This window comes from Siphateles boraxobius, unplaced genomic scaffold (assembly GCF_051911475.1).
Source record: "Siphateles boraxobius isolate OS27281-9 unplaced genomic scaffold, OSU_SipBor_1 130, whole genome shotgun sequence".
NCBI lineage: Eukaryota > Metazoa > Chordata > Actinopteri > Cypriniformes > Leuciscidae > Siphateles > Siphateles boraxobius.
Window position 1 is genome coordinate 40,326,867 of NW_027508734.1, and position 27,939 is coordinate 40,354,805.

At 36.9% G+C, this 27,939-nt stretch overlaps 1 protein-coding gene across 1 annotated transcript; it reads left to right on the forward strand.

Annotated features, from left to right (window-relative positions):
• Nucleotides 1–104: 104 nt before the first annotated feature.
• On the forward strand, nucleotides 105–27,825 carry hdac8 (histone deacetylase 8). Its single transcript, XM_077229498.1, has 11 exons — nucleotides 105–331; nucleotides 1,870–1,922; nucleotides 2,031–2,161; nucleotides 3,613–3,754; nucleotides 4,004–4,116; nucleotides 5,802–5,879; nucleotides 7,386–7,494; nucleotides 7,612–7,784; nucleotides 9,544–9,638; nucleotides 21,206–21,311; nucleotides 26,845–27,825. Exons 1-11 carry the CDS (start codon nucleotides 218–220, stop codon nucleotides 26,865–26,867), a joined length of 1,137 nt encoding a protein of 378 aa, XP_077085613.1. The 5' UTR covers nucleotides 105–217; the 3' UTR covers nucleotides 26,868–27,825.
• The last annotated feature ends 114 nt before the right edge of the window (nucleotides 27,826–27,939 follow it).

Here is a 27,939-nt window from a genome sequence, read left to right on the forward strand (position 1 = left end):
CCGTTTTTATTGTTTCCTATCAGAAAGAAATTCAAAAACAGCACGTTATCTTGACAAACATCATCAACAGTATCTTGATAAGGACAAATTCGGACTTTTATTTTGAAATAACGGACGATTATTGTTGTAACGTTCATTGTCAGAACAGCCACAGCGCACCGAAACAAGGCTCTGTGTTGGTTTATGAGGAGCTTTGATTTTAACAGTTCGGTTTTAAATGAGTGATAAAGGCGACAGTAATAATGATAAAAGCAGAAATCGCAGTGTGGTGTATGTTTACAGTCCGGAATACATCCAGACATGTGACTCGCTGTCTAAAGTGCCAAACCGGGTGAGATGAGCTGCACTCACACTCCCAAACTCAACACACACATCTGTATTCAGCCAGCTTGATGCTTCATACTTCACAACATTACAGAGACATAAATAATTCAAATGGAATTAGGGATGGGACGGTATGAAAATTTCATATCACGATTATAGTGATCAAAATTATCGTGATTATCAATATTATCACGGTTTTGTTAAAACAAGATGAAAGTGTTAAAAAAGAACTGATGATCACACTGAAAACATGTCAACAAGTTTTATATTTGAGAATCAACAAATAAAACGAGCAGCTCTATGCACTTTTTAAAGTAAGATTCATTCTATTCTGTGGCATTTCCTTCCTTATAATGACAGTCGTCAATAGCAACACATAACACAGCGCACATCACAACAGTGGCGCTCTCTAATTTCATTCAAATACAACTTGTCATCTCGCGTCTCCATTTGTGATTGCATTGAAAATGAGTTGATTGTTTACACAATTTGATAATAATTGTTGTGATCATCTTGTCTGGACGAGTTTTATACGTTGTACAAAATGGATTTAACAGAGAATAGAGACTAATCTCTATTCAATATGTCCCCGTAATTATGTGGTAAAAAATCGGTGTAATAAGTGTACAATGAATATACATTATTATCTCTTAAATGTCACTCTTAATAGTCTTGTTTGAACTTGTTCGTTTTGGCTCAAAGCCACTTGCTGTGAACTTATCTTCGCGGAAGCTTCAAGTTTATTTCAAGTGAATGAGATAAAATATTTCAACTCAAAACAACATTTTGTGCCAAATTATTTCCCAGACATAGTTTTAGTATTGAGATCAAAGTTAACTTGCCCCGCGTTCGCTATACAACAGTGGGTGATGGTCACACAGGCCGACTCGGCAGATTTGAAGTGTTTACCCCTATCGCAGCGACTTTTTTTGTGCATGTTCTGCAGACGAGTGACCATCCCCGATTAAGTTTCCCTCAGGATTTTTGTAAAATCCAAAATATGACCACACCTCAGATTTGGTCCTCTTAAAAGGCTGAATCTCCCGAGCACGGTCACTGCCTTCCGCCATTCCTTCTCGAATAAAAAAAACCCAACATTGCGCGCCTGTGTCAGACTGTTGCTGGCTGGACAGGATTTATAGTAATTAAAATCGCGATAATCAAACACGGTTTTAATAATAATTGAATTTTAAACAATATTACTAACCGTCAGTACATTTTATCGTGGTTTATAGTGAAACCGGTAATCGTCCCATCCCTAAATGGAATCGCGATTGACTGTGAACTAACAAAAAAGTTAGTATTCTTTGGTATTCTTTGAAGAACTATATCCGTGGTATTCTTTGAAGAACTATGGAATATCATGTAAATAAGTTAACGTTACTATAATATATTTTATATATAAAAAATATATATAGCCTAACGTTACATTAAAGTGTTAACCAATTCGCGTTAATATATATATATATATATATATATATATATATATAAGACCGATTCCTGAATTCCTTTAGTTAACTTACTAACGTTAACTTTCTCTCACAGGCGAGTATGGTGCATTCATTGATTGAGGCGTATGGCTTATTGAAATACATGAGGTGCAGTTTAACGTTACATCAATTTTATTTAAATATGTATTTTTTTTTAAAACGTAAAAAATGTTAACTGATGTTTATGTTGTTGAAACTGTTTTGTGTGTTTTTTAGGGTGGTAAAGCCACATGCGGCTTCAATAGAGGAGATGGCCGTGTTTCACACAGACTCTTACTTGCAGCACCTGCACAAGATCAGCCAGGACGGGGACAATGATGACCCTCAGTCTGTTGACTTTGGACTGGGTGAGACCTGAATTCAGATGATCAGGCATCATTTTTTTAATCAATATGGAGTCCTTTCGCTGTTTCCAGCAGCTTTTACTCTTCCGAGAAGACATTTCACCAGATGTTGGCTGTAGGAATTTGCTCCCGCAGTGCATTATTGAGATCAGGCACGGACAGATTGGCCTCCCTTGGCATTTGCACGGCGGCTTCATCTTCATAAACCGATTTTCATAAACCTTTTTTTTTTGTAAAGTTTTCAAACTTTTTGAATCCAAGGACCCCACAATATGATAACCCATTCCTAAAATATAAAGGCAGCTATATATTTTCACGTGAAAAGACAATTATAGTATTATAATGTGTTATTATATGTGATAAAAAAATAAAACTTACTTGCAAAGTTAAATAATTGGATTTATATTTAAAATATTTTCTGGAAAATATTTCCTCAGTAGTAATACAATTTAAGTTGACAGTATATATTTGCTCTAACGTTACCCATGTTAATGTTTATAAACCTGATGTGATATTTTTAGTTCAATTCAAATAAACCTCAGCAAACTTCCATGTGGGCTGCAAGATGACAAAGTAATTGTAAAATAACTTATATATATATATATATATATATATATATATATATATATATATATATATATATATATATATATATATATATGAATACTTAAATTTTAAGTATGAATACTCAATACTTAAATTTTATTACTACTGAGGAAATATTTTTCCAGATAATATTTTACAAAATCCAATTATTTAACTTTGCAAATAAGTTTTATTTTTTACCACAGTTTTATCACACATAATATATATTGTTTTACACATAGTCAAACGATATATATATATATATATATATATATATATATATATATATACACACACACATACATTATACCAGAAATACCAGGGAAAGTCTCAGACTACTGCCATAACCGCATTTTTTTATTGTTTATCTTACAAAATTAAATTGTATTTATAAGTTAAATTGTATAAAATTAAAATGTACTTTTTTTTCTTACTTCAAAAAAACTATTAACATAGTAAAAAAAAAAAACACATCCCTCAAGGTTCCCAGGACCCAGTTTAAACCCCTGTGCATGCAAAACGCTCTTGCTTACAGCAGTGGGCAGTATTATACTTGAATCTTTCTCAGACTTTCCAGTTATTATTATCAGTGTTTAATTTTTGAACTGGATCACAGCCATGTGTAATTTAAATGCCTGACAAACCCACACTTAATACTAACCTCCAGGGATAGAGAATAGTGTTATTGTTTTTGAAGGGGGAAACAAAACTCTTGCCAAAGGGTCTATTTTAATGTAGCTCAGTGTTTATTGTTCTTTCTCACCCTCCCACTCTGTGACAGACTATCTTTCCTCTCAGTTTCCTCTCTACACCCCATCCCATTGTCTGTGTTATCAAACCCCCCTCTTGACACTCTTTTTTTTGTTCAGGTTATGACTGTCCGGTGGTGGAAGGCATTTTTGATTACGCGGCCTCCGTTGGAGGAGCCACTCTGACTGCTGCCCAGAATCTGCTGGATGGAAAGTGTGATGTGGCCATCAACTGGGCCGGAGGGTGGCATCACGCCAAGAAGTAATACAGCACAAGAGGCATTGTGCCCACCCTCTTGTGTTTCACCTCCACATCAATCATTGAGATGCCAGTGTCATCTTTAGCATGTTTAAACCAAGTTCAAAATTTTACGTCACAGTTTGTTTGCGGAAGCTTTTTAAACAAGCTTGGTGTTTATTTTTTGTAAAATATGTTTATTATAAATGAATGTGTAGGACATTGTTCATCGGGTCACTGGAGCATCTGATTGAATATGTGTTGTTATGTAAGGGATGAGGCATCTGGGTTCTGTTATGTGAATGACGCTGTTCTTGGAATCCTCAAACTGCGGGAGAAGTATGAGAGGGTTCTCTATGTGGATGTGGACCTTCACCATGGCGATGGTAACAACACTTCCATAACAATAACCATAACAACCTGTTGTCGTTAATAGCATTTAACATCCTCCTTTCCACAAATTGGCTTTAAATTTATATCTGACATCCAAATCCACATTAATACCAAGAGTGAATGTTAGATGAGTCAGTGTCATAAAACTCATATTTTTTGGAAATTGGAAATTAGTATTTTCAAAAATTCATACAAAAAATTCAATTCATAATGGATGAATATCCCTCTTCTACGATGAGCATTTTTGAAATTTCTAAATGAAACATAATTTTGAGTTTGACGGGGCTTAGGGTGATACCACTGTCCTGATATCACAATGAAGAAAAAGTCTCATTAAAAGAAGGGCATTTTTTAAAAGAAACCTCGTTGTGTAGTCTGGCAAAATCTTTTTTTTTTTTTTTTTTTTTTACAAAACTGCTAATAAAGCTAATAAAGTCATGTGTTGCAGTCAATGTAGGAAAAACACAAAATTATATAGAAAGGAGGCCTCAGACCCTTAAAGGGATAGTTCACCCAAAAATGATAATTCTGTCAGTATTTACTCTCCCTCATGTTGTTCCAACCCCGTAAGAGTTCCGTTCATTTTCAGAACACGAATTAAGATATTTTTGATGAAATCTGAGAGCTGGCTCACTCCTTCATAGGCTGCTCGGTAATTTCATCTGCCGGCCCAGAAAAGTTAGTAAAGACATCATTAAAATAGTCCAAGTGACTACAGTGGCTCAACCTTAAGTTTATCAAGCGAAGATAGTACTTTTTGTGCGCAAAACTCCCCCAAAAATAACGACTTTATTCAACTATTCATTTTCCTCTGTGTGGGCCTCTGGCGTGAGTTCCCGAGAGCGCCACGACGCATGCGCGAGAACTGAGAAGATGATGCAGATGGGTTTCGATGTAGTGTTTAAAATGGTTCTAAAGTGTGCATTTCCTGGATGTCTGAATCGTGAGCAACCAACGAGAAAACATAATTAAGTGCCTTCCCAATGCCGCAAAATGAATGGCTTACCTTTCACACTTTCCAATCAAATGATCGTGAGCGTCATCTCAGTTCTCGCGCATGCATCGTGGTGCTCTTGTGAACTGAATATTTGAATAAAGTTGTTATTTTTGTTTGTTTTTTGCACACAAAAAGTATTCTCGTCGCTTGATAAACTTAAGGTTGAGCAACTGTAGTCACTTGGACTATTTTAACGATGGCTTTACTAACTTTTCTGGGCCGGTGATGAAATTACCTAGCAACCTATGAAGGAGTGAGTCAGCTCTCAGATTTCATCAAAAATATCTTAATTTATGTTCCGAAGATGAACAAAAGTCTTACGGGGTTGGAACAAGATGAGGATGAGTAATTACTGACAGAATCTTTATTTTTGGGGGAACTAACCCTTTAAGACAGTGTTAAGTTCAAAAAGTCTCTAAAAATATGTTATAATTTGACCTTTCTTAGAAAGGTTTTCAAAAAATTTACGCCAGATTATATTTTCTTTATTTTAGAAGATTTTATTTTTCATTGACCCTGATGTTTAGATTGTAGTAGGTAATTTTCCTTGTTTGTATTTATCTGTTACCAGTTCTGTTAATTTCTCAATTAGAGCACAAATCCATCAGTGCAAAAGAGCACTTCCTGGAGCACTTTAATATCCTTCCCATTAAGTAGACTTCTGCATTGTTTCCTCTCCAGGTGTGGAGGACGCTTTCAGCTTCACCTCTAAAGTCATGACAGTGTCTCTGCACAAGTTCTCTCCTGGCTTCTTCCCAGGTTAGTTCTGCATGCCTCTACGCCTCAGTGAAGACCAGCATGTCTTTTAATTCCCTTAATTGACAGTCATGTTTCAAGCCATGCCAGAGCTGGAGCTGTAGGCTCCACTCCAGCGCCCAGAGTCTGATTACCCAGCTGATAATGGAGACTGGAGCTCTGTGGCTTCTTGGAGACTCTGAGAGCCCCTTCACTAGTTTAACAATAGCACTTGGGAAGGTAACTGAGCAAATGCTCTATGAAGACAAGATATTTAATCATTGCAAGGTAACTGACTTATTATTTACTTGATTTTGCCACACAGTTGCCAGTTGATCTTCACAAATATGACACATTAAAAACATTAATTCATATGTGGACACAATTGGAATAGATTTTCTTAACATTAAATGAAATTATAAACTCTGTTCCAGATACTTGTAGAGGAAATCTGACTGAATTGAGTAAAACGCAATAAAATTAGACTAACTGTCAAAACAACCCAACTAAATCTTTTTAACTAGCTAGCAATAATGCACATTCATTTTTTTAACATTCTACTAAAGCAAGGAGGAAGAGACTGATCCCTGCACTTGCATTTGCACAGTAATTGCTCTTTCAGTAAAGCGGAGTCATACACGTTATACATTATTAATTTACATTAATGCTTAGCAGATGCTCCGCTCTTCACCGCAATGGTAACCCCCGAAAATCCAACCCTAAACATAACAACATTAAGCTCCTCCAAATTTTTCATCATTTAAAAACACATAAAATAACACTTCATTTCAACAGTGTCTCTCTAAGTTCAGTTATATGCATAGCATGCTGGGAACTGGAAATCCCCTGCATAATTTCAGCAATGGTATGGTAATAGCAGTGAAATATGTTCATGCAGTCCCAACACAATTGGATTAAGCAAACATCTGCTTTGCAAACTTCAATGAACTGCACACCATGAAATTACCTTGTGACAAAGTGTTCAAGAATTCTAGTTAAGTAAATTAAGCAAGTAACAAAAAACAAACAAACTCTTGAGTATGTAATATCCTTGCAACAGCTTGATCTAAAGTACAAAGTAAAAGTAAAAGTTTTGGGTCGTTAAGATATATATTTTAAGTTTATGCTCACCAAGGCTGCAACAATACAGTAAAAACAACAATATGGTGAAATATTACAGTTAATAATTAAAATAACTTGTCTATTTTTATATATTTTAAAATGTTATATATTCCTGTGATGGCAAAGATTCATGGCATTTTTTCCCAGAAATTTTTGATGAATAGAAAGTTCAATAAAACCGCATTTATTTGTAGAATTATTTTGTAACATTACAAATGTCATTACTGACAGAATTGGGGAAAAATATATATATATATATATATATATACTGACCTCAAACTTTTAAACGGTCAATGCCAATTAAAGCGTGATGTTGATAATTCATACTGGCTCAGACATCAGTTTTTTCAGTGATATGAATGACCAAATAGACCAGCTTAAGGGCTATTATTATTATTTGTTTCAAAGGCACAGGCGATGTGACTGACACTGGGCTGGGTAAAGGACGCTGGTACGCTGTTAACGTCCCCTTTGAGGATGGCATACGTGATGATCGGTACTGCCAGACCTTCACCAGGTCTGTAAAGATCCATTAACCAGCCATCCAATCAAGTTCCTTGCAATGTTTTGTTTGTCCCTGTGGCTCGGTGTCATTTAAACATAAGCATTATTTCTTTTTTTCTTTTTCTCTCAGTGTGATGCAGGAAGTAAAAGCTCTATTTAACCCTGAAGCAGTTGTGATGCAACTAGGAGCGGACACAATGGCGGGTGACCCCATGTGCTCCTTCAACATGACTCCCGTTGGAGTTGGAAAGTGTCTAAACTATATACTGGGCTGGGAGTTACCCACTGTGCTACTAGGAGGAGGTGTGTGTCATTGTTTTTGTTCAATTGTATTATGCTCTTGATCTCTTAAAGGGTCCTATTGTGCTCTTTTACGAAGTCTTGATTTAGTTTTTGGGATGTACGAGATTATGCTTTAATGCTTGATTTTTCAAAAAACACATATTTGACATTATTACAGCACCTCTCTCCCCAGTCTGGCCCGAACACTCCATGTAGTTTCTGATTCGATAAAGCCCCTCCTTCCGAAATACAAAATCTGCTGTGATTGGTTAGCTGACCCAGTGTTTTGTTATTGGCACCACTTAGTGCGTGTTCGGGAAATGTCCCGCACCTTACCATAACCGCAAACTCTACTCGGATGTAAATATTAAGGATGGCGTCATTTTCAAACAAATTAAAGCTTGATTCAGACTTAATTTTAGCAAACAATAAGATCGTCCAGAACAGATTTCATGCATGGACTTTGCAAGCTCTGATTTTCACAGGACGTTTCAGAGTGGTATGTTTGTTTATTTTTTTAAATTTTCTTATAGATTTTAGATGCAATGTAATACACAATTTAATAGTGATATTTGTTGGAAAACTATGGTAATACAAACAATAATCGATTGCAAAACCAAGGTTAATTTTCCTAAGGGGCGGTGAACAGTCTTACAAAAGTGAGAGCTTACAAAAGCTACAGTAAACACTACATCAACACTAGTGTTGGCTAAAGTTCATCAGCCTTCGGAAGGTCAAAAAAATACATTTTGGAAACGGGGTGGACAAAACAGCATCTCTTTGACAGCGACAGCACTGTCTTCTCTAATGCAGCTCAACCAGGCTCGTCCCCTTTTTTTGTTTATTCCGTGGGTGGGTGGGACAAAAACGCGTTGTTGTCCAAACGAGTCGTTCGTTGTAGTTCTTGGAAAGTGGATTCTGTTAAATAAAATATCTCCCTTTGGAGTGCACTTAGAGCTTCGTAACCTTGCAGATCTTTTTTTTGCTCAAACATCAACATTACACACTAACTAACACGAAGTTGAAAAAGCATAATAGGACTCCTTTAATATCCAAAAATGAAAATTCTGTCATTAATTGATGACGTTCCATGACGTTCCAAAGACTTTCATTCATCTTTGAAACACAAATCCATATGAATCGAGCAGTTTCAATTGCTTATTATGATGACCAGATTTAATTTAGTCTTCTATTCATGTCTTATGGAATTTTATATGTATATAAAAGCCTAAATTAAATGTTTATTCTGTTTAACTGCTCGATTCATAAGGATACTTGTACTTTCTGAAGCATGTAATGTTTGGTTGCGTAGACCAAAGAGCAAAGATGACGAGAGAATATTAAATGATCTATTTATTAGATTATCTTCAATTGTATTTAGATGTCATAGGTTTTGTACGACATGAGGGTGTGTAAATTATGACAGAATTTACATTTTTGGGTTAACTAAATCGACAGACGTTGTCAGCAGTGTTGCCTCAGTTTATTCTTCCTCTATGTCTTAACACTGACAATTCCATCTTCTGTCCTTGTTGCCAGCTTTCTGACTCGGCCAAAAAGTTTATTAGTGTGTTGTTACGGCCGGGTTGGGGTTGGGCTGAGAGAAGAAAGTAAACTTTTGTGATTTTAGCCCATTTTGAAATGAGCTCTAAGCTGCAGACCTGCCTAGCCAAGCTAGATGAAAGGTAGTAATTACACCAGTACAATGAAGCCCTTTTGCTGACTTCAATCCTGCTTCTCTCTCTCTTTCGCTCTCTGCGTATACAAATCTGCCTCTCAGGCGGCTATAACCTTGCCAATACCGCCCGCTGCTGGACCTACCTAACGGGGACCGTCCTTGGACAGACTCTGTCTTCTGAGATCCCAGACCATGAGGTGAGACCCTGTTCCCTCTCTTCTTTCAGCAGCTGTCTAAAACCCCAGTCTCTCCTCCTCTTCCTCTTCCATTCCTGCTGAGTCACCCGGTCTAATCAAATATGTCCAAGGACCTCTCAAAAACCGGGTTTGTTTTCATGAAGGGGGGAGGGGTCACACCAGTGAAGGGGTCTTAACAATACAACTCTGTCCCTGCCGGTTGACTGAGAGGGACTTGTGCTTTTCTCTCCTCGACTGTTTATTCCCCCTCTCTCCTCTTTCTCTTTCCTTAGAGAAAGAGAATGTGTGTACCCAATTCTGAGTGAGTCTTTTTAAGAGCTTTTTCATTCCTTTTTGAGAAGCTTCTGAGGAGAGATGAAGGGCTGGAAAGGCCTTCTGGTTGGTCCGAGAGAGTTTGATATCTCTCTTTTCTTCGGACTCACAAAGAAGGTCTTTTAATGTTTATAGAGAGCGCTTTCATGGTCACCGCAATAAAATATTCCCTTGTTTCCTCTGACATGACCTCCTGCATCGTGTTGACTTTTGACCTCACCACAGGACAAGCAACTAAAATAAGGCTGTCTAGATTAGGGGTGGGCGATATGCCGCTAGACACCATTAAACTGTGGAAGTGTAATTAGCGACGAAAGAGAACTCAATTCAGTATATGGACACACTGTCTGAGTGAGACTGTTTCTCAGGGCTGTCTGACATGAAGCCGCTGCTCATAGAGCACGTGAGAACTGAACTGAGTCCTTTTTGCCATCTAATTGGGTTTGAACAGTTAAATACACATACCCATGTGTCAAAGTGACCATGTATTTGAAAGTAAGTGCAGTTGGTCTTAAAGGGTTAGTTCACCCAAAAATGTAAATTCTGTCATTAATTACTCACCCTCATGTCGTTGTATACCCACTAGACTTTAGTTTATCTTTGGAACACAAATTAAGATATTTTTGATGAAATCTCAGAGCTGATAAACCCAAAGACTGTAACGTCATTGTAACTGTCAAGGCCCAGAAAGGTAGTAAAGACATTGTTAAAAATGTAATGTTATGAAGCGACGAGAATACTTTTTGTGCGCAAACCGTACAGTACTGTGCTTCTGGGTTCTACATCGGAACGCCGCCTCACTATTGGCTAGCTCCTGCGTCAGCATCACACGCATGTATCGTGGTGCTCACATGACCAGCGTCGGCCAATAGTGAGGCGGGATTCTGGCGTTGAACCCAAAAGCGCTGTACTGCGTTTAGTACACGAATAGCGTAGGAGATCTGACAGAGAAGAAATTGTTGAATAAAGTTGTTATTTTGGGGGGGTTTTGCGCACAAAAAGTTTTCTTCATAACATTTCATTTGAACCACTGTAGTCACATGGACTATTTTAACGATTTTTTACTACCTTTCTGGGCAGTGACATTGCTGTCTATGGAGGGACAGAAAGCTCTCGGATTTCATCATAAATATCTTAATTTGTGTTCCGAAGATAAACAAAGGTCTTACGGGTTTTGAACGACACAAGGGTGAACAATTTAGGACAGAATTTTAATTTTTGGGTATCCCTTTAAAGTGACAGCATCATTTTATTTACACAGTGAAGACTATGCAGTGTTTTTTTAAACATTTACTTACACATTTTAAGTAGTATTTCTAGTGCTTGAAGTTTTTCAGGTAGGTCTAATTCATTTGTGTCTTTGTTTTATTGTAGTTTGTTTTCTTTGCTCTTTCTTTTTCAGTTCACTTGTCTTCATTAAGCTTGAGATTTTTTTTAGGCTAGTATTAGTTTTTTGTATTATATTGAAAATAGTGATAAGAATTATGAAATTTCAATGGGATCATAAATGTGTATCATAAAAACCTTATTTAAGGCAAAAATAACTATATCATGATATATATCATTATCGTGAAATAAAATTACTCATATCGTGATTTAAGATTTTGGTCATATCACCCACTAATTGTGTAGATAATTGTCAGGGTGTTTGTAAATGACAGTGATGGTCGTGATGATGATTAATACAATTGAAGAGATTTGAGCTTTCTGGAGTCAGTAATTTTTTGATTTATGTATGCTTTTACCATAGACGATGCTTACCAAGGCTGCATTTATTTGATAAAAAATACAGTTTCTGACCAGTACAGGAATTGTTTTCTATTAGAATATATTTTAAATTATTATTTACTCCTGTAATCCAAAACTGAGTTTTCAGCATAATTTCTCCAGTCTTCAGTGTCACACGGTCCTTCAGAAACCATTCTAATATGCTGATTTGGTGCTCAACATTTCTTATTATCATCACAACTGAAAACAGTTTAAAAGATAAATCTTTTGTATTATAAATGTTTTACAGTCCCTTTTAATGCAAGTTGGAGTGCATCTCTGCTGAATTAAAGTATTAAAAAAAAAAGTCTTACTGACCGCAAACTTTTGAACAGTGTATATTTTTCCATCTACTGCATTTGGTTGATTGATTGATTGGTTGGTTGATTGATTAATTTATTGATTGATTGATTGATTGATTGATTGATTAACACATGCTAAAATGTACTGTAATACCCTAGTAGTATGTTATATGATTTTTATAAGCTACTTCGTAACCTTTGAAATCCTTTTGGTCTGAATTCTTCATATTCTTTGGGTGATTTGGAGTCTGTTTGTCAGTGTTGTCCATATTGCTTATCGTCCAATGTGACTTTTATTGAAAACTTTGCACTACTCCTCCCAGAAGAATGCTTGTCCAGTCATGGGATGAACACAATTCATCTCAAAAAATCTTCAGTCAGTTTGATCAGTAACTTACAAAAAGTACATTAGAAGACTTTTGTTTTCAAAATTGTTGGCGTACAAGACACTAATAAATTCTATATGAACTTGACAAATGGGCAGTAACATTGTATCTTGGCATTTTCACACTTTCAAGGTAACTTTTCACCCAAATAGTTTTGAAAATTTTTTGTAGTTTAAAACTTTTGTCATTTTTATTTCAGCACATGGTAGTGTACCTTGTGTGTTCTATTCTATTCACTATAATGTTGAAATCATTTATTTGGTCCCTAATAAGTTGACAGTTTTAGGACCGCCACTCTTTCTCCCCCTTCTCCTCACCTCTTTCTCATTCCTCTTTCTCAATAGCTTCTCCTCTGTTATTGTTCCTTCCATCGGCTTTTCAAAGCATGAAACTCTCTCCTCCCCTCTTAGAGAGAGGAACCCCCATCTCCTCACCAGCACTATTATTGTGTGTCCATCCCAGCCAAACAAAACAGTATTTAACTGTAGTGCGAGTCCATAAAGACAAAGAAGGTAGTGGGAGAGAGAGTGCGATAAGGCTGTTAAAAGACAGAGAGGCATCCACCAATGGGGGTATAAAAAAGAGAGAAGAGTATTGCAGCATAGAAGAAGCTGGGAAAGGAGAGGTGGAACAAGAAGGACTTTGTACCTGTGCAATCTCGCTCTCTCTCCTCGAGCCGGTCCAGGTGCTGAGACTCAGAGGCGGCTCAGTCTGGGTCTGCCCTGCAAACAATGAAGACAAACTGGAGTTGAGGCAAACAACGAGCTCATTCAGGTCCTGTCACAGACACAGAGAGATGAAAAAGTGAGGCTAATATAGACAGTCCTCTCACAAGGGAGAGACCCAGAAAAAAAAATGCAGGCCCTTTTATTAAGACCTGAATTGTTTCTCTTTAAGAAGCTGATGAATTGGAAAAGCTTGGTCCAAGACAGCCCCCTGATATTGGTCTAAATAAACTCCATTGTTGGCATTATAGGCAGCATCTCCTGTGACATCTGTGTGTCAATTCAGTTTTTCTTTTGTCAACCCATTTGCACGAACAAAATGTCGCTCTTCAGTGTCTAAATTTGACCATGGCACGAGACTTAAACCTAGGGAATATATAGCTGATTGAGATGTTGTGATATATATGTCTATAAATAGAATAGAAAGTTAGCAATAGATCTAGTAGATCTCCATACATCATGAGTGACAAGTTTCTGAGATTTAACTTATTGTGGAATTAAATTTGTCACTGGTGAAGTATGTAATTGAAGTTGTTGTGAAAATGTGAAGTGTATAATTTTTGTGCCACTAATGACACCAAATAGAATTCCCGAGAGGATTGCCATACACTTCTTTTGCCCTAATTTCACAGCGTTGATTGAGGTAGAATTAGGCACACACTGCCGTTCAAAAGTTTTGGATCGGTCAGATTTTTTATGTTTTTAAAAGAAGTCTCTTCTGCTCACCTAGGCTGCATTTATTTGATTAAAAATGCACATTTTTTGTTGTTATTTATTTGTTATTTTTTTAGTAATATTAACAGTAATATTGTTAAATATTATGACAATTTAAAATAACTGTTTTCTATTTTAATATATTTTAAAATGTAATTATTCCTGTGATCAAAGCTGAATTTTCAGCATCATTACTACAGTGTTCAGTGTCACATGATCCGCCTGAAAACATTCGAATATGCAAATGTAATGCTCAAAAATATGCATTATTATTATCAATGTTGAAAACGGTTGTGTTTTCAGGATTCTTTGACGAATAGAAAGTAAAAAAACAGCATTTATTTGAAATATAAACTTGATCAATTTAAATCATCCTTGATGAATAAAAGTATTGATTTCTTTTTTTTTCTTTCTCCCAAAAAATAAATGTAAAAATTCGTACCGACCCCAAACTTTTGAACGGTAGTGTTTAATGTTACAAAAGCTTTCTATTTCAGATAAATGCTGTTCTTTTGAGCTTTCTATTCATCAAAGAATCCTGAAATAAAAAATTTAAATAATCGTTTTCAACATTGATACTAATGAGAAATGTTTCTTGAGCAATCAAATCATCATATTAGAATGATTTCTGAAGAATCATGTGACACTGAAGACTGGAGTAAAGTAATGCTCCTGAAAATGCAGCTTTGAGTTTGATCACAGGAATAAATTACACTTTACTATATATTCACATAGAAAATAGCTGTTTTAAACTGTAATAATATTTCACAATATTACTGTTTTATTTTTTTTAATCAAATAAATGCAGCCTTGGTGAGCAGAAGAGACTTCTTTTAAAAACATTAAAAATCTTACCGATCCAAAACTTTTGAACAGCACTGTATAAAATTGCTGAAACTTTATCATGGTATATTATCCCTGTACTAAATTACATTACAAATATAGGTTAAGAAGATAAACTTAAACTAACTGTGTTATCCTTTTTATAACAAGTTTAATAACCTTTTAACACCCCCCCCCCCCCCCCCCCAAACTTAAACATGTAAATACAATAACACAATACACTATAAAATTGCATCAAGTAAATGTTTCTAACAGATTAAAGTGCAAAAGAACAACTATAAAGAACAATAATTAACCGAATATCTAGATCTCTTTCTTGGGCTGGCATATTTTTAAGTCCAGATTAAAAAGTGTAAAACAAGTTAGACAATACATTTTAAGTTTTATTGGTGGTTGGGGTTGTTTGAGAAGGACCATCACAAAAAAAAAAAAACTGTCTGTTTGAAATATGTAAATACTGTTTGACTTCCTCCTCCGTGTCAGGCGGATGTCAGAAACAGGAAAACTTTGTTTTCTGGGGTTACTGTGATATTTCTGTTTTTCTATAAGCACCACCTACTGTCAGAGAGTGAATTTTCACTCAGCCCCATTATACAGCATTTACACGGTGTTGTAAATTTTAAACACTTAATGCAAATGAAGCTAACGTGTGTTCTAAAAATCAAAACAATTATTCATTGTGTTTTGAAGTGTTCATGATAACAATACTGTACTAATAGTTCATAGTTGTCTCTGTATAATTAACAGTAATAGAAGAAAGTATTTTAACATAAAACTTGCACATCTCACCTTAATAGATGAACCAATGTTGCAGACTTTCTCAGTGTGACTAAAGCTCTTTTATATTTTTGTCTAAGAAAGGCGAAACTGAAAACAGAATAAAGATTGAACAGTTGGCAACTTGGCATAGTTGTTTACTGGCAGCATCAAAAAAGCTGCATTATATAAACCGTTAAAGGGATAGTTCCCTCAAAATTAAAATTCAGTAATTTCTGTCACATTGTTCCCATACATGTATGACTTTCCATTTACAATGGAACATAAAATATATTTTGAGAAAAGGATTTTTCCCCCCACACAAATGAAAGTAAATGGTCACCAAAACTTTTTAGTTACCAATATTCTTCAAAATATCTTGTTTCACAGATAAAAAAAAAAGTCATGCAAGTTTGGAATGACATAAGGATGAGTAAATTACAAATTTTCATTTTTGGGTGAACTATCCTTTATATATTATCGGTACTTGTTAACAGGACAGGAAAGGGCTAAATCTACAAAAAGTCCCTGTTGATGGCCAGTTTGGCAAGACTGGAAACCCGTGGCTTTGTTCTGGTCAAATCTTTATCAGCGAGTGGTTGGAAATTTGCTATGTTTTTGTTTGAGTGCTGTCAGGGACTCTGCTCGGCCTGCGGGTGGAAACAGCCCTCACCGCTCTGTGGCATGTCAACATCTGTACATCCTCTCCTTTTTTAAAACTTCGTTTCACTTGTTTCTGGCAAGTTATTTTCAGCACAGCCCAGTGAAATAACAAACACCCAGAGCTCTGTTTCCCCCCTGCAGCCAGCCAGATAGACGTCTCTCTCTCTCTCTCTCTCTCTCTCTCTCTCTCTCTCTCTCTCTCTCTCTCTCTCTCTCTCTCTTTTACTGAACTTCATTTCACAGGAACATTTAGAGTGTGGTTACAATAAATGGACAGTCTGCATCATTTCCCCCAATTGTACAAGCCGTGTCTCTTACAGCAAAACTTCAACATACCAGCGAGTGACTGAAGTACTCCACCCATGATCTCAAACACTTATCCAAAGAGTTTACAGGTTCATACACAGGTGTATTGTTGATTCATAAGCTCAGCCAACACACACAATCATAAGATGACTGCTGTGGTTACGCTAGTCAAACAGTGCTAAAGGGATTGTAAGGTCTTCTGTCCTGTCTGAATAACTTGAGGAGGGGGTAAAGACCCCATTGGGCAGAGCAGGGTCAGTCAGTGCAGACCCTTTAGAGGAGCTGTGAGTGGATTGAGAAAAGTAAAGATGTGTGAATGTGGAACCGTTTTATAAAAGCATGCTCCCCATGCAAATTGATTTGTATGGACCTATAATGCACAGCTGGATAGTTCGCCATCACAGTTCAGCTGGTTTAGTTCCTTGTATCTCAAGTTGTGATGTTACTACCTTTAGAATTTGTGAAATGTTCCTTCAAAAATCTTTATTTGATGCACGTACACATGCTCTCATTGGCTACCAACTTTTTCATGCCGAGTTCAACAGGATGCTGTGAGTGCCAGTAGTGTTATGTTTGCATTGTCTGTGATTTTGCCCTTTGAACCAGCTCTGGTACTTCACTGTAAAGTGCAAGACAGACAGACAGACTGGCTTGGCTCATTACCGCCTGCACGTACTGACTGTTCTAGAAGGGAAGCGTTTCAGACAGTGCAGATACTGTATGTCCACCCATGTTATTTGCTTGAGATAATAATAAAATACACCCTCTGTTCAGTGCCTCAGTGAATGTTACGACAGCTTATGATTTCATAATACTTAATGTATTTTTTTTTCTCCAACTAATGTTTTTTAACTGAGTGTTACTTAACGTCTCCAGTCTCATCTTTCTTGAACAAAACGTGTGATGCCACAACAGTAACAATCAGTCTGGCCTCTATATCTCCTTCTGTGGGTGGGACTTTTTGTCCCGTTGCGTCTGGGAAGTAGCTGGCTCCCAGAACACCGGAGTGGAATAAATGGTGGAAATGAGCTTTGGGGAAGTCCATAATGAAGGTTGGGTGGTGTTGATGGTTAAGTGGTCAAAGTTCAAAAGGTCAGGAGATGAAACCTAAACTCACCTTTATGATGAGCCACTCAAGGAGACAATGAAGTGCCCAGTTATATTTTGACTCTGAGCATTTCTTTTTTTTCCCCGTCTGCTCTGTTATGGAGGGAGTTATTGACCTTATTCTGCTATGTCTAATTTGTCTAACTTTATCTTTTACTTATCAAATTTGCAGTTTGTCATCTATTGTTGAAATAAGTAAATTTTTCTCAATGTGAGAAATTGTTTCTCAATCATAGTGGTGTATAAACACAATAATTCACCCAAAAATAAAAATTCTGGCATCAGTTACTCACCCTCATGTCATTTCAAACCCTTAAGACTTTTGTTCATCTTTTTTTATTATTATTATCATCATACTTTCATTTTTTTGACAGAACATAATACGAATGAAAACAACTCCCCACCTACCAATCCCTCCCACCCCACCCAGCAACCCCGTGTCCTCTTTACAATGGATACATAATGGATAGATAAGTTAACAGAAAAACAAAGCCACAGGAATGATAAAACATGAATAAAAAAACAAAACAAGAGGGATAAACTGTTAAGGTATTCAATCTGAGTCCTGCTCATTTGCTTTGTGCAGTATATTTAGATTTAAACTACAGATTTTTAATGTTGAGATTTGTGCCGATTTCACCCGAGCTGTGGATATTTCCAACATTATAATGTACCGAAGTTGAATCAAACTTGAATATATCAAGGGTATGTGGTGGGAGCCAGTGTTGAGCTATCGTTTTTTTTTTTGCAGACGTTAAACCGGCCACCCAGACAATTTTTTGCAGTTTAGAGAAATCAAACTGAGAATCATCATTCAGTAATAATACAGACGGGATCAACAGTATAGAATGTTCAATGACTTTCGATAAGGTATCGCATACCTCATTCCACTTTTTTTTTTTTTTCATATCAAAAAAGGATCCAAGTAGTTGGCCAGGACATTTATCACTGAAGGAAGGAGTCAATACCACTTTGTAAACCTATTCCATATCAACCGAGCGTTTTCTGAAGAGACACTTAGGCTTTTATTCAACATAGTGCACATCAAATACGGTAAAGGGAAGCTCAACCTGTACTTGCTTGACACGTGAGAACAAACCTGATTGGTTCTCGCATGTCAAGCACGTTTGAGCTTCCTTGGATTAAACCACTCGATTCATATGGATAATATTTACAATGTCTTTTTGAAACAACAGAGTTGTGGTGGAATTGACTTTCAATAGAGGGGCAGAAATCTCTCAGGTTTCATTATCTTCATTTGTGTTTCAAAGATGAACTAAAGTCTTATGGGTTGTGTTTGGAACAACATGAAGGTGAATTATTGATGACGGAATTTAAATTTGGGGGTGAACTAACCTTTAAATAAACTTTAAATAAAAAAGTTCCAATGTGATCTTAATGTGGTCCAAACCAAACAATGCAACAGAGATGTGGACATGGCTGTTTCAGATTAGGTTGAGTTCATGGTGAAAACAAGTGGCAAACTGTGGTGTCACGTGTGTCGGAATGCTTACTAAAAGCATAGTAGCTAATTATCTATGAAGATCTGCACACATAAAAAAAAAATGTAGGCCAACAAGCTCACATCAGTTTATTAAACAGAGGCCACAAATAGACTAAAGTGCAATGTGCAGCAAAACGTTTTCGGGTTCAACCCTTCATTAGTGCCTTGTGCTTCCAAGCATCCACCTGCACTCATTTAAAAGCTTATTACCGTAATCATTATAATAAATCGAACACGGACCCTGCCACAAACATTACAATACACAAAAATACACACATACTACATTCAAAACATTAAAAAATTCTAAAGCGTAACCATAGAAATTCTTGCTATACATTCATTAATCTTATCATTTAAATTTCAATATAAGTGTTTTATTACAATATAAATTTCCAATACCACTTGATTAAACTCTGACATACAAAAACAATTGAATTTCTATTTCATTTATAAATCTAAATATATTGATAAATAGACATTGTTAAAAATGCATGTGAATGTCAATAAATAAGCATTCAGAAAAAAACAACTAAGAATTAATTCTTCATGCCTAGAGAATATATTCATCTAAGGTCAAAAATCCATTTACATTGTCCCTGTAGAAGTCTTTGTTCCACATTCCCACCTCTACGAGACTGTGTCATTTGCTCTAAAGCTACAAAGTTCAATTCAGAGAGTGAGTGCGACATTTCACTAAAGTGACGGCCAATGGGACATTTCTGGTCTTTTTTTCTTATTGCACTTGTGTTCAATAATACGTGTCCTAATGTGTCTATTTTTCTCGCCCACATATTGTTTTTCGCACAAACAAGACAACAAATAGATTGCATTAGTAGAAGTGCATGTAACGTATATTTTTTTACATGCCAGATGTTTTTGGATCTGCGTACCTAAACGCCTTTTTTTCATTAACGTCTCCTGGACGAGTATTTGGCGCTCTGCGATTTCTTTTTTTCTAACTACACATGCAAATCATTGTGCATCCTATTTCACATTTCTTGAGTTTGTGTAAAAACGTGTAAAAAAATTTGCACACATTCACATATGTGTATGTTGTATAATCCCTAGCATGTTAGAGCACATTGGGACCGGAGGTGAGCCGGATAAACAAAAGAGTAGTAATTGAAAGCAGAGTTGAGCTAATGCATGTAACACACATACAACCAAATCTGATCTCTATCCAGTTTATACACCAGACACCCCACTAACACAATGCAGACCGTGTTTTTCGAATGAGCATGACAACATGCCTGACTGTCTTTTTGGCCAGTCCCGAGAGTTTCGATTTCAAAAAATCATAATGAAAACCTAATTGAAGCATATTCATGATAGGGGAAACTTTAACTGCTTTTGGCTTGCCTTTTTGATCTAAAGGATCAGGACACTGACAGAGCATAGCTATCCAACATTGAAAAGTGTGTGTGTGTGTGTGTGTGTGTGTGTGTGTGTGTGTGTGTGTGTGTGTGTGTGTGTGTGTGTGTGTGCGCGCGCGTATGTGTGTATGTGTGTATGTGTGTGTGTGTGTGGAAGAAAGTGGAAGTATGACTAAACCTTCCCAAATTTACTCAAGTATATGCTGCTTCCTAGCTGAGAAAAATTGTTCTTGTTTCATTGAAGGAAACCTTGATCGCATTAAAAGGTCATTAGTGAAACTGATTAGCAGATCTCTATCCTAGCTTAAGAAATGTTGGCTTGCAGCATACACATAATGCTATTTTGATTGATGGCTAAATTTCTGTAATTAATAAGTTTTCCCCAAAATGAATTTTCTGGCATCTTCTATGCAACATACAGTCAAAGAAGATGAAGAATGTTTCAACTGTTTTTGTTTATACGAAAGTCAATGTGGTCCTAAACAACTCTGGACCCTCATGAGTTTGATTGCATGATGAAAAACATGCATTTTTTTTTAATATCTTAATTTGCGTTCTATTGGTTTGGAATGCCATGCGAATCTTAATTTTTGGGAGAACTGTCCCTTTAAGGAAATTCATGGTGCAGCAAAACCTTCATGCTCACAAAATTTCTTTTAAAGTCTTTTAAAACAGATGAATTAATACAAAATAATGATGTGGATGGATAAATTGTTTATAATACACTGCAGAGTTCCATAAAAGATATAAGAATTGTCCATTTTGATTTCATGCTAACTTTAAGTAAATTTTTATCATCTCTAATCCAGTACTTCACTGAATACGGCCCAGATTACTCCCTGGAGATCAGCCCGAGCTGCCGACCCGATCGCAACGAGAGCCAGCATCTGGAGCGGGTCATCAGCACCATCAAAGGTAATTGCCATGACAACAACCAGAAGCTCACCATACACAACACCGGACCCGAATATCACCCTTTCTCCGCACTTAATCCAATTCCATTTCCACAGATGGAATTACTTTTGCCCATTTCAAAGCTGGTTACAATAGTCAAAATAATGGTCTGTTTATTTAGAAAACCATTGATGATAGGTATGATGGTGTGTCAGTCATTCATTCATTCATTCATCCAGCTGTCTTTCTAGCCTCTTCAAGAACTTTGCGTCCCACCCCCCACGAGTGACCAGGGAGACCTTTAAACAAACCACAGTTGTCCCCTGTGACTGGCTCTCCTCAGCTGTAGAAAGAGAAACATGTCTGTTTGATGTTCCCAGTCATCAGTAAACAAATAAGCAAAGCATTCTTAGGAATTTGAAGCTGAAGTCTCAGGAGAGAGGCTGGGATGAGAATGAGAACAGTCTGAACTAGGAACATTTGCACACATGTACGTGCAGGGCTCCCAGACACGCTCTTATCCAAAACTTTTATGAGATGTTCCTCGACAAAGTTTCTGGTTAATCCCTTTGGTCACACAAGGTTTTGTTTTAATGTTCTTCCTACAGGTACAAGTTATCACTTAGTGTATTTTTATTGTGCAGTTGTGCTGAACCCTGTGCGTGTGTGTGTGTGTGTATGTGTGCGTGTGCGCATTCGTGTTTATTTGAGGTTTCAGTAAACTCTTGCCTTTTTCACTTTCTTCAGGGATAAAAGTCTTAAGACTCAAAACATGTTTCAAAGCTATGTTGAGAACATTTCAGATGCCCCTTGGATGTAATAAAGTTTTTTCCTCTTGAGCTCATTCAAACATCTGTGTGAATGGGCAAAAATCTGGCAGGGAAAAAGGAAAAGCTGTGTTCAGAATTTTAACACATTGGGATTGTTTGTGAATAAGAATAAATGTAATTTAGAGAAGCCAAAAAGGTCAAAAGAAGATATTTTGAAGAATGTTTCAACTGTTTTTGGCCATGCAGTGAAAGCCAAAGGGGTCCAAGACAACATTGTACCCACTGATTTTCATAGTATGGACAATCTTCTTTTGTGTTTATGGGTAAACGATGATAGAATATTCCTTTTCAATGAACTATCCTTTTAAAGGAATAAGTGTCCCTCTCTTGTTTATGAGAGAGACGTGAGTGACGGTTTGTGTTCTTATCACCTCACTCCTTATGGGATGAAGTTGACCTGTTTAACCACCCTTGACGTGTGTTCAACCCATGGGTTTTAATGTGTCAGTACTCCTAGTCACATCTGCTCCACCTTAGCTTCAGTCTACGTGGTGTTTCAACTATGACTGAACATTTCTTATTGATCTTATCGCTCCGGCCCCTGCTCTGGCTAACGTCTTCCCCACTTTACTCTTCTTGACCGAAGGCATCAGATCTTTGCTGCTGACCTAAAGGTCCCTCAGAGGTCACCACCACCTCACCGTAAGAGAAGCAAGTACAGTCTGACACCTTCAGTTCAGCCTAGTTAGAATCACACTTGGTTAGAATCCCATTTGTTGCTTTACACATTAGCCCCCTTTCACAAATACAGTCTTTACTGGTAAATTACCAATTACAGATCATGTGTGAACAACAGGACATTTTCAAAAATACCGGTGAATCAGTTCTGTAAATTTTCCGGGATAAAAAGTTCAATTAATGGTATGATGCTATGTATGAGGGAACAGGATTACCGGTACAAGATGAGAACGCACTTATGTAAGAGGTTTGCTAAGACGTAAAGCTCTGTTGGAGCCGTTTACAGTAAGTTCCGCTGCTTTCAATTATTTTTCTGTGTAAACATGCACTGAACGGACTTCTGACCATTGCACCACGTCTCGCGCTGAAGACCCTGCCTTATTTTCCATTCATCAGCGATGCAGGTCTGCAGTTATTTTTTTTCGTACTGTAGCCTATAACAACTGTATTGTAACTACAATATTTTGTAGACTTAAGACTTGCGTGCTCCACTTTGCATGAATCAGATGAGAACATGGACAGTGAACACAAACCATTGCTCACGGGCAATATCCAGTCAATTAAATATGAATGCGCATGATTGGGAGTTTCGACGTGAGGGCAAAAATTTCCCCACGCAGATTTCACTGGTGTAAAATCTGGTCTCCCAGTTTGCCACATTCAAACCAAGCAGCTTTCTGTTGGTCAAAGTGACTTTAGTATAAGCTGTGCTTCATGCATCGCTACGCTATTGAGAATAGAAAGTGGACCTTTTTTCCGATGACATTTTTTGGAAATGTCACTGTGACCAAACATTAACTGTGAAAGAGATTCAAAAGCTATGGCACAGGGGGAATATTGTCAGTGTATGTCAACTCAGACTTCAGTCCTTTAACACTAAATGATTGATATCAGTTTTCAGAAGATTTATTCATAAGAAAGTATCACTTGTACTCCTTTTACTTTGTTTCTGCATTGTTTATTTATATTTGCAATGTAAAAGTTCTGTCTATTTCTTAAACAGTATGGGACAAACATGCTTATTTTCTGCGCCCGTGCGGTATGTGTAGCATGTGCTACGTGTTTGCTCTGTCCCGCAGCTCTAATTAAAAAGGGCTTAAGGCGCAGACTGCTCAACTTCCATTTTAAGGTTTCCACCCATCTCTTAAAGACCGCTCTATGCCAAGCTATCACACATGAGCACAGATTCCAGATCAGTTTGACTTTTAAGATCTTCTGCTTACAGAGGGTGAGCTCGAGAGCGAAATATTGTTCTGAGGTCAGCTTTCGAGATGACCTTAATGGAGCTACGTTAAGTGTCCTGTGCACGCAACACATCACATCCTCAGTTTTATGAGAACGGACAAACTCCTCTACTTAGATTCTGAATGGCTTCTTTAGGTTAACCAATGTGTTTATATAGGCATATTTGACTTTTCAGTGGCATCTGTTCTGCCATGTTGAAACAGGATTTACGTGTGGTGTGTGAAATGCGCTATGCAAAACCTCTAACTAGGTCTCAGATATAATTGTTTTTGGGTGTTTTTAGTTTAAAATGCATTTTGATGGAGCAATTATCTGTCTGTCATTTTACTTGTACATGGCAAATCTTATGTATGACACCCATGAGTACAAACACAAGCATCTACGCTGCAAGAGTTTAAACGTTTGGGGTCAGTAAGATTTGTTTGAAAGAAATTAATTCTCTAATTCAGCTAGGATGCATTCAATTCATTAAAAGTGACAAAGACTTTTACATTGTTGTATTTTTTTTCTTTAGAACTGTTCTTTGAGAATCCTGAAAAAAAGACATCACCGTTTCCACAAATTTTATGCAGCACAACTATTTTCAACATTGATAATAAGAAGAAATGTTTCTTGAGGAGCCAATCAGAATATTAGCATGATTTCTGAAGGATCATGTGACACTGAAGACTGAAGAAGGAATGATGCTGAGAATTCAGCTTTGCCATCCTAGGAAAAAGTCACATTTTAAAATGTATTAAAATTCAATGACGCTTAAATGTGCCAGGTAACTGTGGTGTTATACTTGGGCATGTGAATGGGAGTAGGCTGGCATTATTGGCTGGCATGCCAGTTATTTTGTGGTAATTGTTGTTAATTAGATAGGTTAGTGGAGCACATTGGTCAATTGAAGTCAAACGGTTGAGATTATATTAGGAGGAAGTGTTTGTGATGAGATTTTATTAGGCACTAAATTACACCACAAGTGCAGTGTTTTCTAAAGTCTCCCCTGTCGTTTTTCAACAAGCTCGCACACTCCCATGTTCCTCAGCTTTCAAATGAGTAGCTCACATCAATTAAACCTTTTAATTAGCCATTTTCTTTTGTGCTCTCTGGTTGTTTACGGTCTTATGTCACGTAAGCATTGCGTTTATGAGGGAAAGGAAATTGTGCAGATGAAGGGAGCGAGTGCCAAAATGTGTGAGTGAGGAGAGGTACCTGAGGTCTGTGTCTGACCTTCCCAAACACGCGCTGTTCTGATAATACGCGCAACCATTTCTCTGTGAAGAACTGTGATTGATTAACGCAGGTAATAAATAGAGAGGGTCTTGCAGTTGCTACACATTACCGGAGTTTCCAAGCACATCTGGGTAACATTTACGACACTCTGCCTTGCGTTATAAAACGCTGAGAGACAAAGGAGCAAAAAATGTGTAAACACCATACATGGTGGTTCTGATGAGCAAATACTGCAGAGTTGATCCATCTCAGCTTGAAGGCCATATAATTTTAAACAGTGGGTGTTAATAGAGACCGTACGGTTTGTGCACATTGTAGCCAACTACAAACAAACTGGACATTTTTGTTGATTCCATCCCTGAAAACAATCAAATATTTAAAAAGAACATGCCTATGTAGAAAGATGCCAGAAAGATGTAGACGGGCAGTCATCAGACAGCTGCTAAATGCTGAATGTACATGCGTTCATAAACATTTACGGTTTCCTTAATGTGAAACCGCTCGAGTTTTAGGATAGGAAAAGCTTGCTCATTTCAAATCAGAAAATTAGTTGCAAGGGCCTCGGAACCACAAACTTCAAAGTCAAAGGAACATGTTGTGCATAAAAATAGTGTTAAAAAAGTCTCTGTAAATGTATGGCTGTATGGATTAAATCTCTCAAAATGAAGAAACACTTTTTTTTTAATGCAGTTTTGAATGTGCCAAAACATTTCATGACAAATTGTGGCCTTAGTAGAGATACGCGGATGGGTTATTATTTCATCCGCAACCACATCACAAAACTCATCATCCGTCCGCCATCCATCCGCACCAACGTTTTTGACCAATTTTCCCGCCCACCATCCGCTGATACAAGGCGCTGCTGATGACAGCCGCGAGACTAGAAACCGCCCGCCACCCGCTCGAATTTAATTAAAATATTTTTTTTCGTCACGTCATCCGCGTCATCCGCCCCATCCGCGGTTTATCCTTGAATCCATTTCTTGAATGCTTTTTTGCTTCAACAGTTAATGCAAATTTAAAGGATGTGATTTTATATAAAATTGTGAGATGAAATTACATTTTTGTCTTGATTATAAAGCTTGCCTTGTACAATATGGATTCCTATTGATTTCTTTTTAAAACCAGGATTTCCTTTAGTGCCTTAAATTCAAATTCATTAGCAAGCCATAATGTTATCCAAACACCAGCTGGTGAGAACAAAAAGGGACGTCCTGTTTCAGCTCAACTGTATAGTGTTTGTGTGAATGGAAGGCACAATTCCAATGCAAATTGCGGTTTGTAAATCCATGTAAATTGATTTAGATTGAAAAAAATATTTGAATGACTTGTGCTTCCTCAAGAGACGTCATAGAAAATCCTGTTTTTTCCTGATTGGCAACCTCTCTGCTTTGTTATGGACCCCAGATTTTTGTAGATATTTAGGTTTGACAGTGATTTCATCTGTTTATCTTTTGATTTCATTACACCACATGTCTCCATCACTGTATTAATAGTTCTCAATAGGTTTTCTGAAAATCATTTTGATCCATTTTTTTTATTTGTCTTTACCCCTCTCTATCTCCTCCTCTGCTTGTTTACAGGGAATCTGAAGAATGTAGTTTAGGAGTGGGCTCCCAGCTCATGTTTCCAAATCAGGCCCTGCTTCTCTAATGAAGACAGTATGTCGGAGCCATCGCCAGAAGGGAGCTTGGAAAACATTACTTGAATGTTTCCAGGGAACATTTTTTTTTAAATGTAGAGATGGACCAGTGTTGCCACATTTGAACGGTTTTAATCAATTTTGGATCTGGGGAAAATGTGTGTTTTTTACAAAATCCAAAGCCATTTTCAGATCAAACAAGGCATGAATGCAACACGTTGTGAGTGATATATGCAAAAAAAAAAAAAAAATAACATGTTTTTTTTGTCCCTCTTTTTGTTGTTTTTAACTATGTGGGATCGTTTGTAAATGAGAAGTAATAAAATGCAAAAATGTTTCTGATGATGGTGTCTTGTCAAAGATGCATCCCGAAAACATGTCTAACCAGACAGAATGGATTTGGCATGACACTCTTTATGGTTTGGCTACATCCTCCTTAGTGAAACCATCCTATAACTTAACTGCAACAATCTTGTCCACTTATTGTTTGGATAAGTCAATTTTAATGGGCAGACTGACCAAATTACAAGTATTGTTGGCTTCATTCATGTTTTATTTTGCTTATACGCTTTTACCACGTTTATTTTCTTGTGTTTTATGAATGAGCAAAAATGTTTTCAAGCTGTCTATCAACTTTTGATTTTTGTATAAATGATTTTTTTCAGTTATATATTAAAATACAAAAAAGTAATTGTGTGTTTTTTTTCTTTTCATGTTTTCTTCCAGTGAGTGTTGTCCTTGTGTTTCAGTGGTGGCTACCACATGTGGAAATCCTGCACTTTTCAGTATGATCTTTATAGATTCTTGGTTGCAGAGTTTGCTTTGAATGGCACTCCAAGTGTGATTCATTAAGTCCTTTATTAGCTTTGAGAGATGAGGCTTATTGCATTTTAGTCCAATAAACGGATCCATGCTACCAAAAGAGTGCCGTAAAACTTTCAGAATTAGGTGGAGAGACGGGACTGATTTTCGACGGCTCACCCTATTAAAACCCTAATGTTTGTAGAACCATACAGTCTACTCAGTGATTTATGAC

Excerpts from the sequence above, each read along its gene's own strand:
- hdac8 (XM_077229498.1), top strand. The coding sequence starts at position 218 with ATGAGTGATAAAGGCGACAGTAATAATGATAAAAGCAGAAATCGCAGT. Across the intron at positions 1,923-2,030 it reads GGCTTATTGAAATACATGAG|GGTGGTAAAGCCACATGCGG; the intron begins GTGCAGTTTAAC and ends TGTGTTTTTTAG. Across the intron at positions 4,117-5,801 it reads GGACCTTCACCATGGCGATG|GTGTGGAGGACGCTTTCAGC; the intron begins GTAACAACACTT and ends TTTCCTCTCCAG.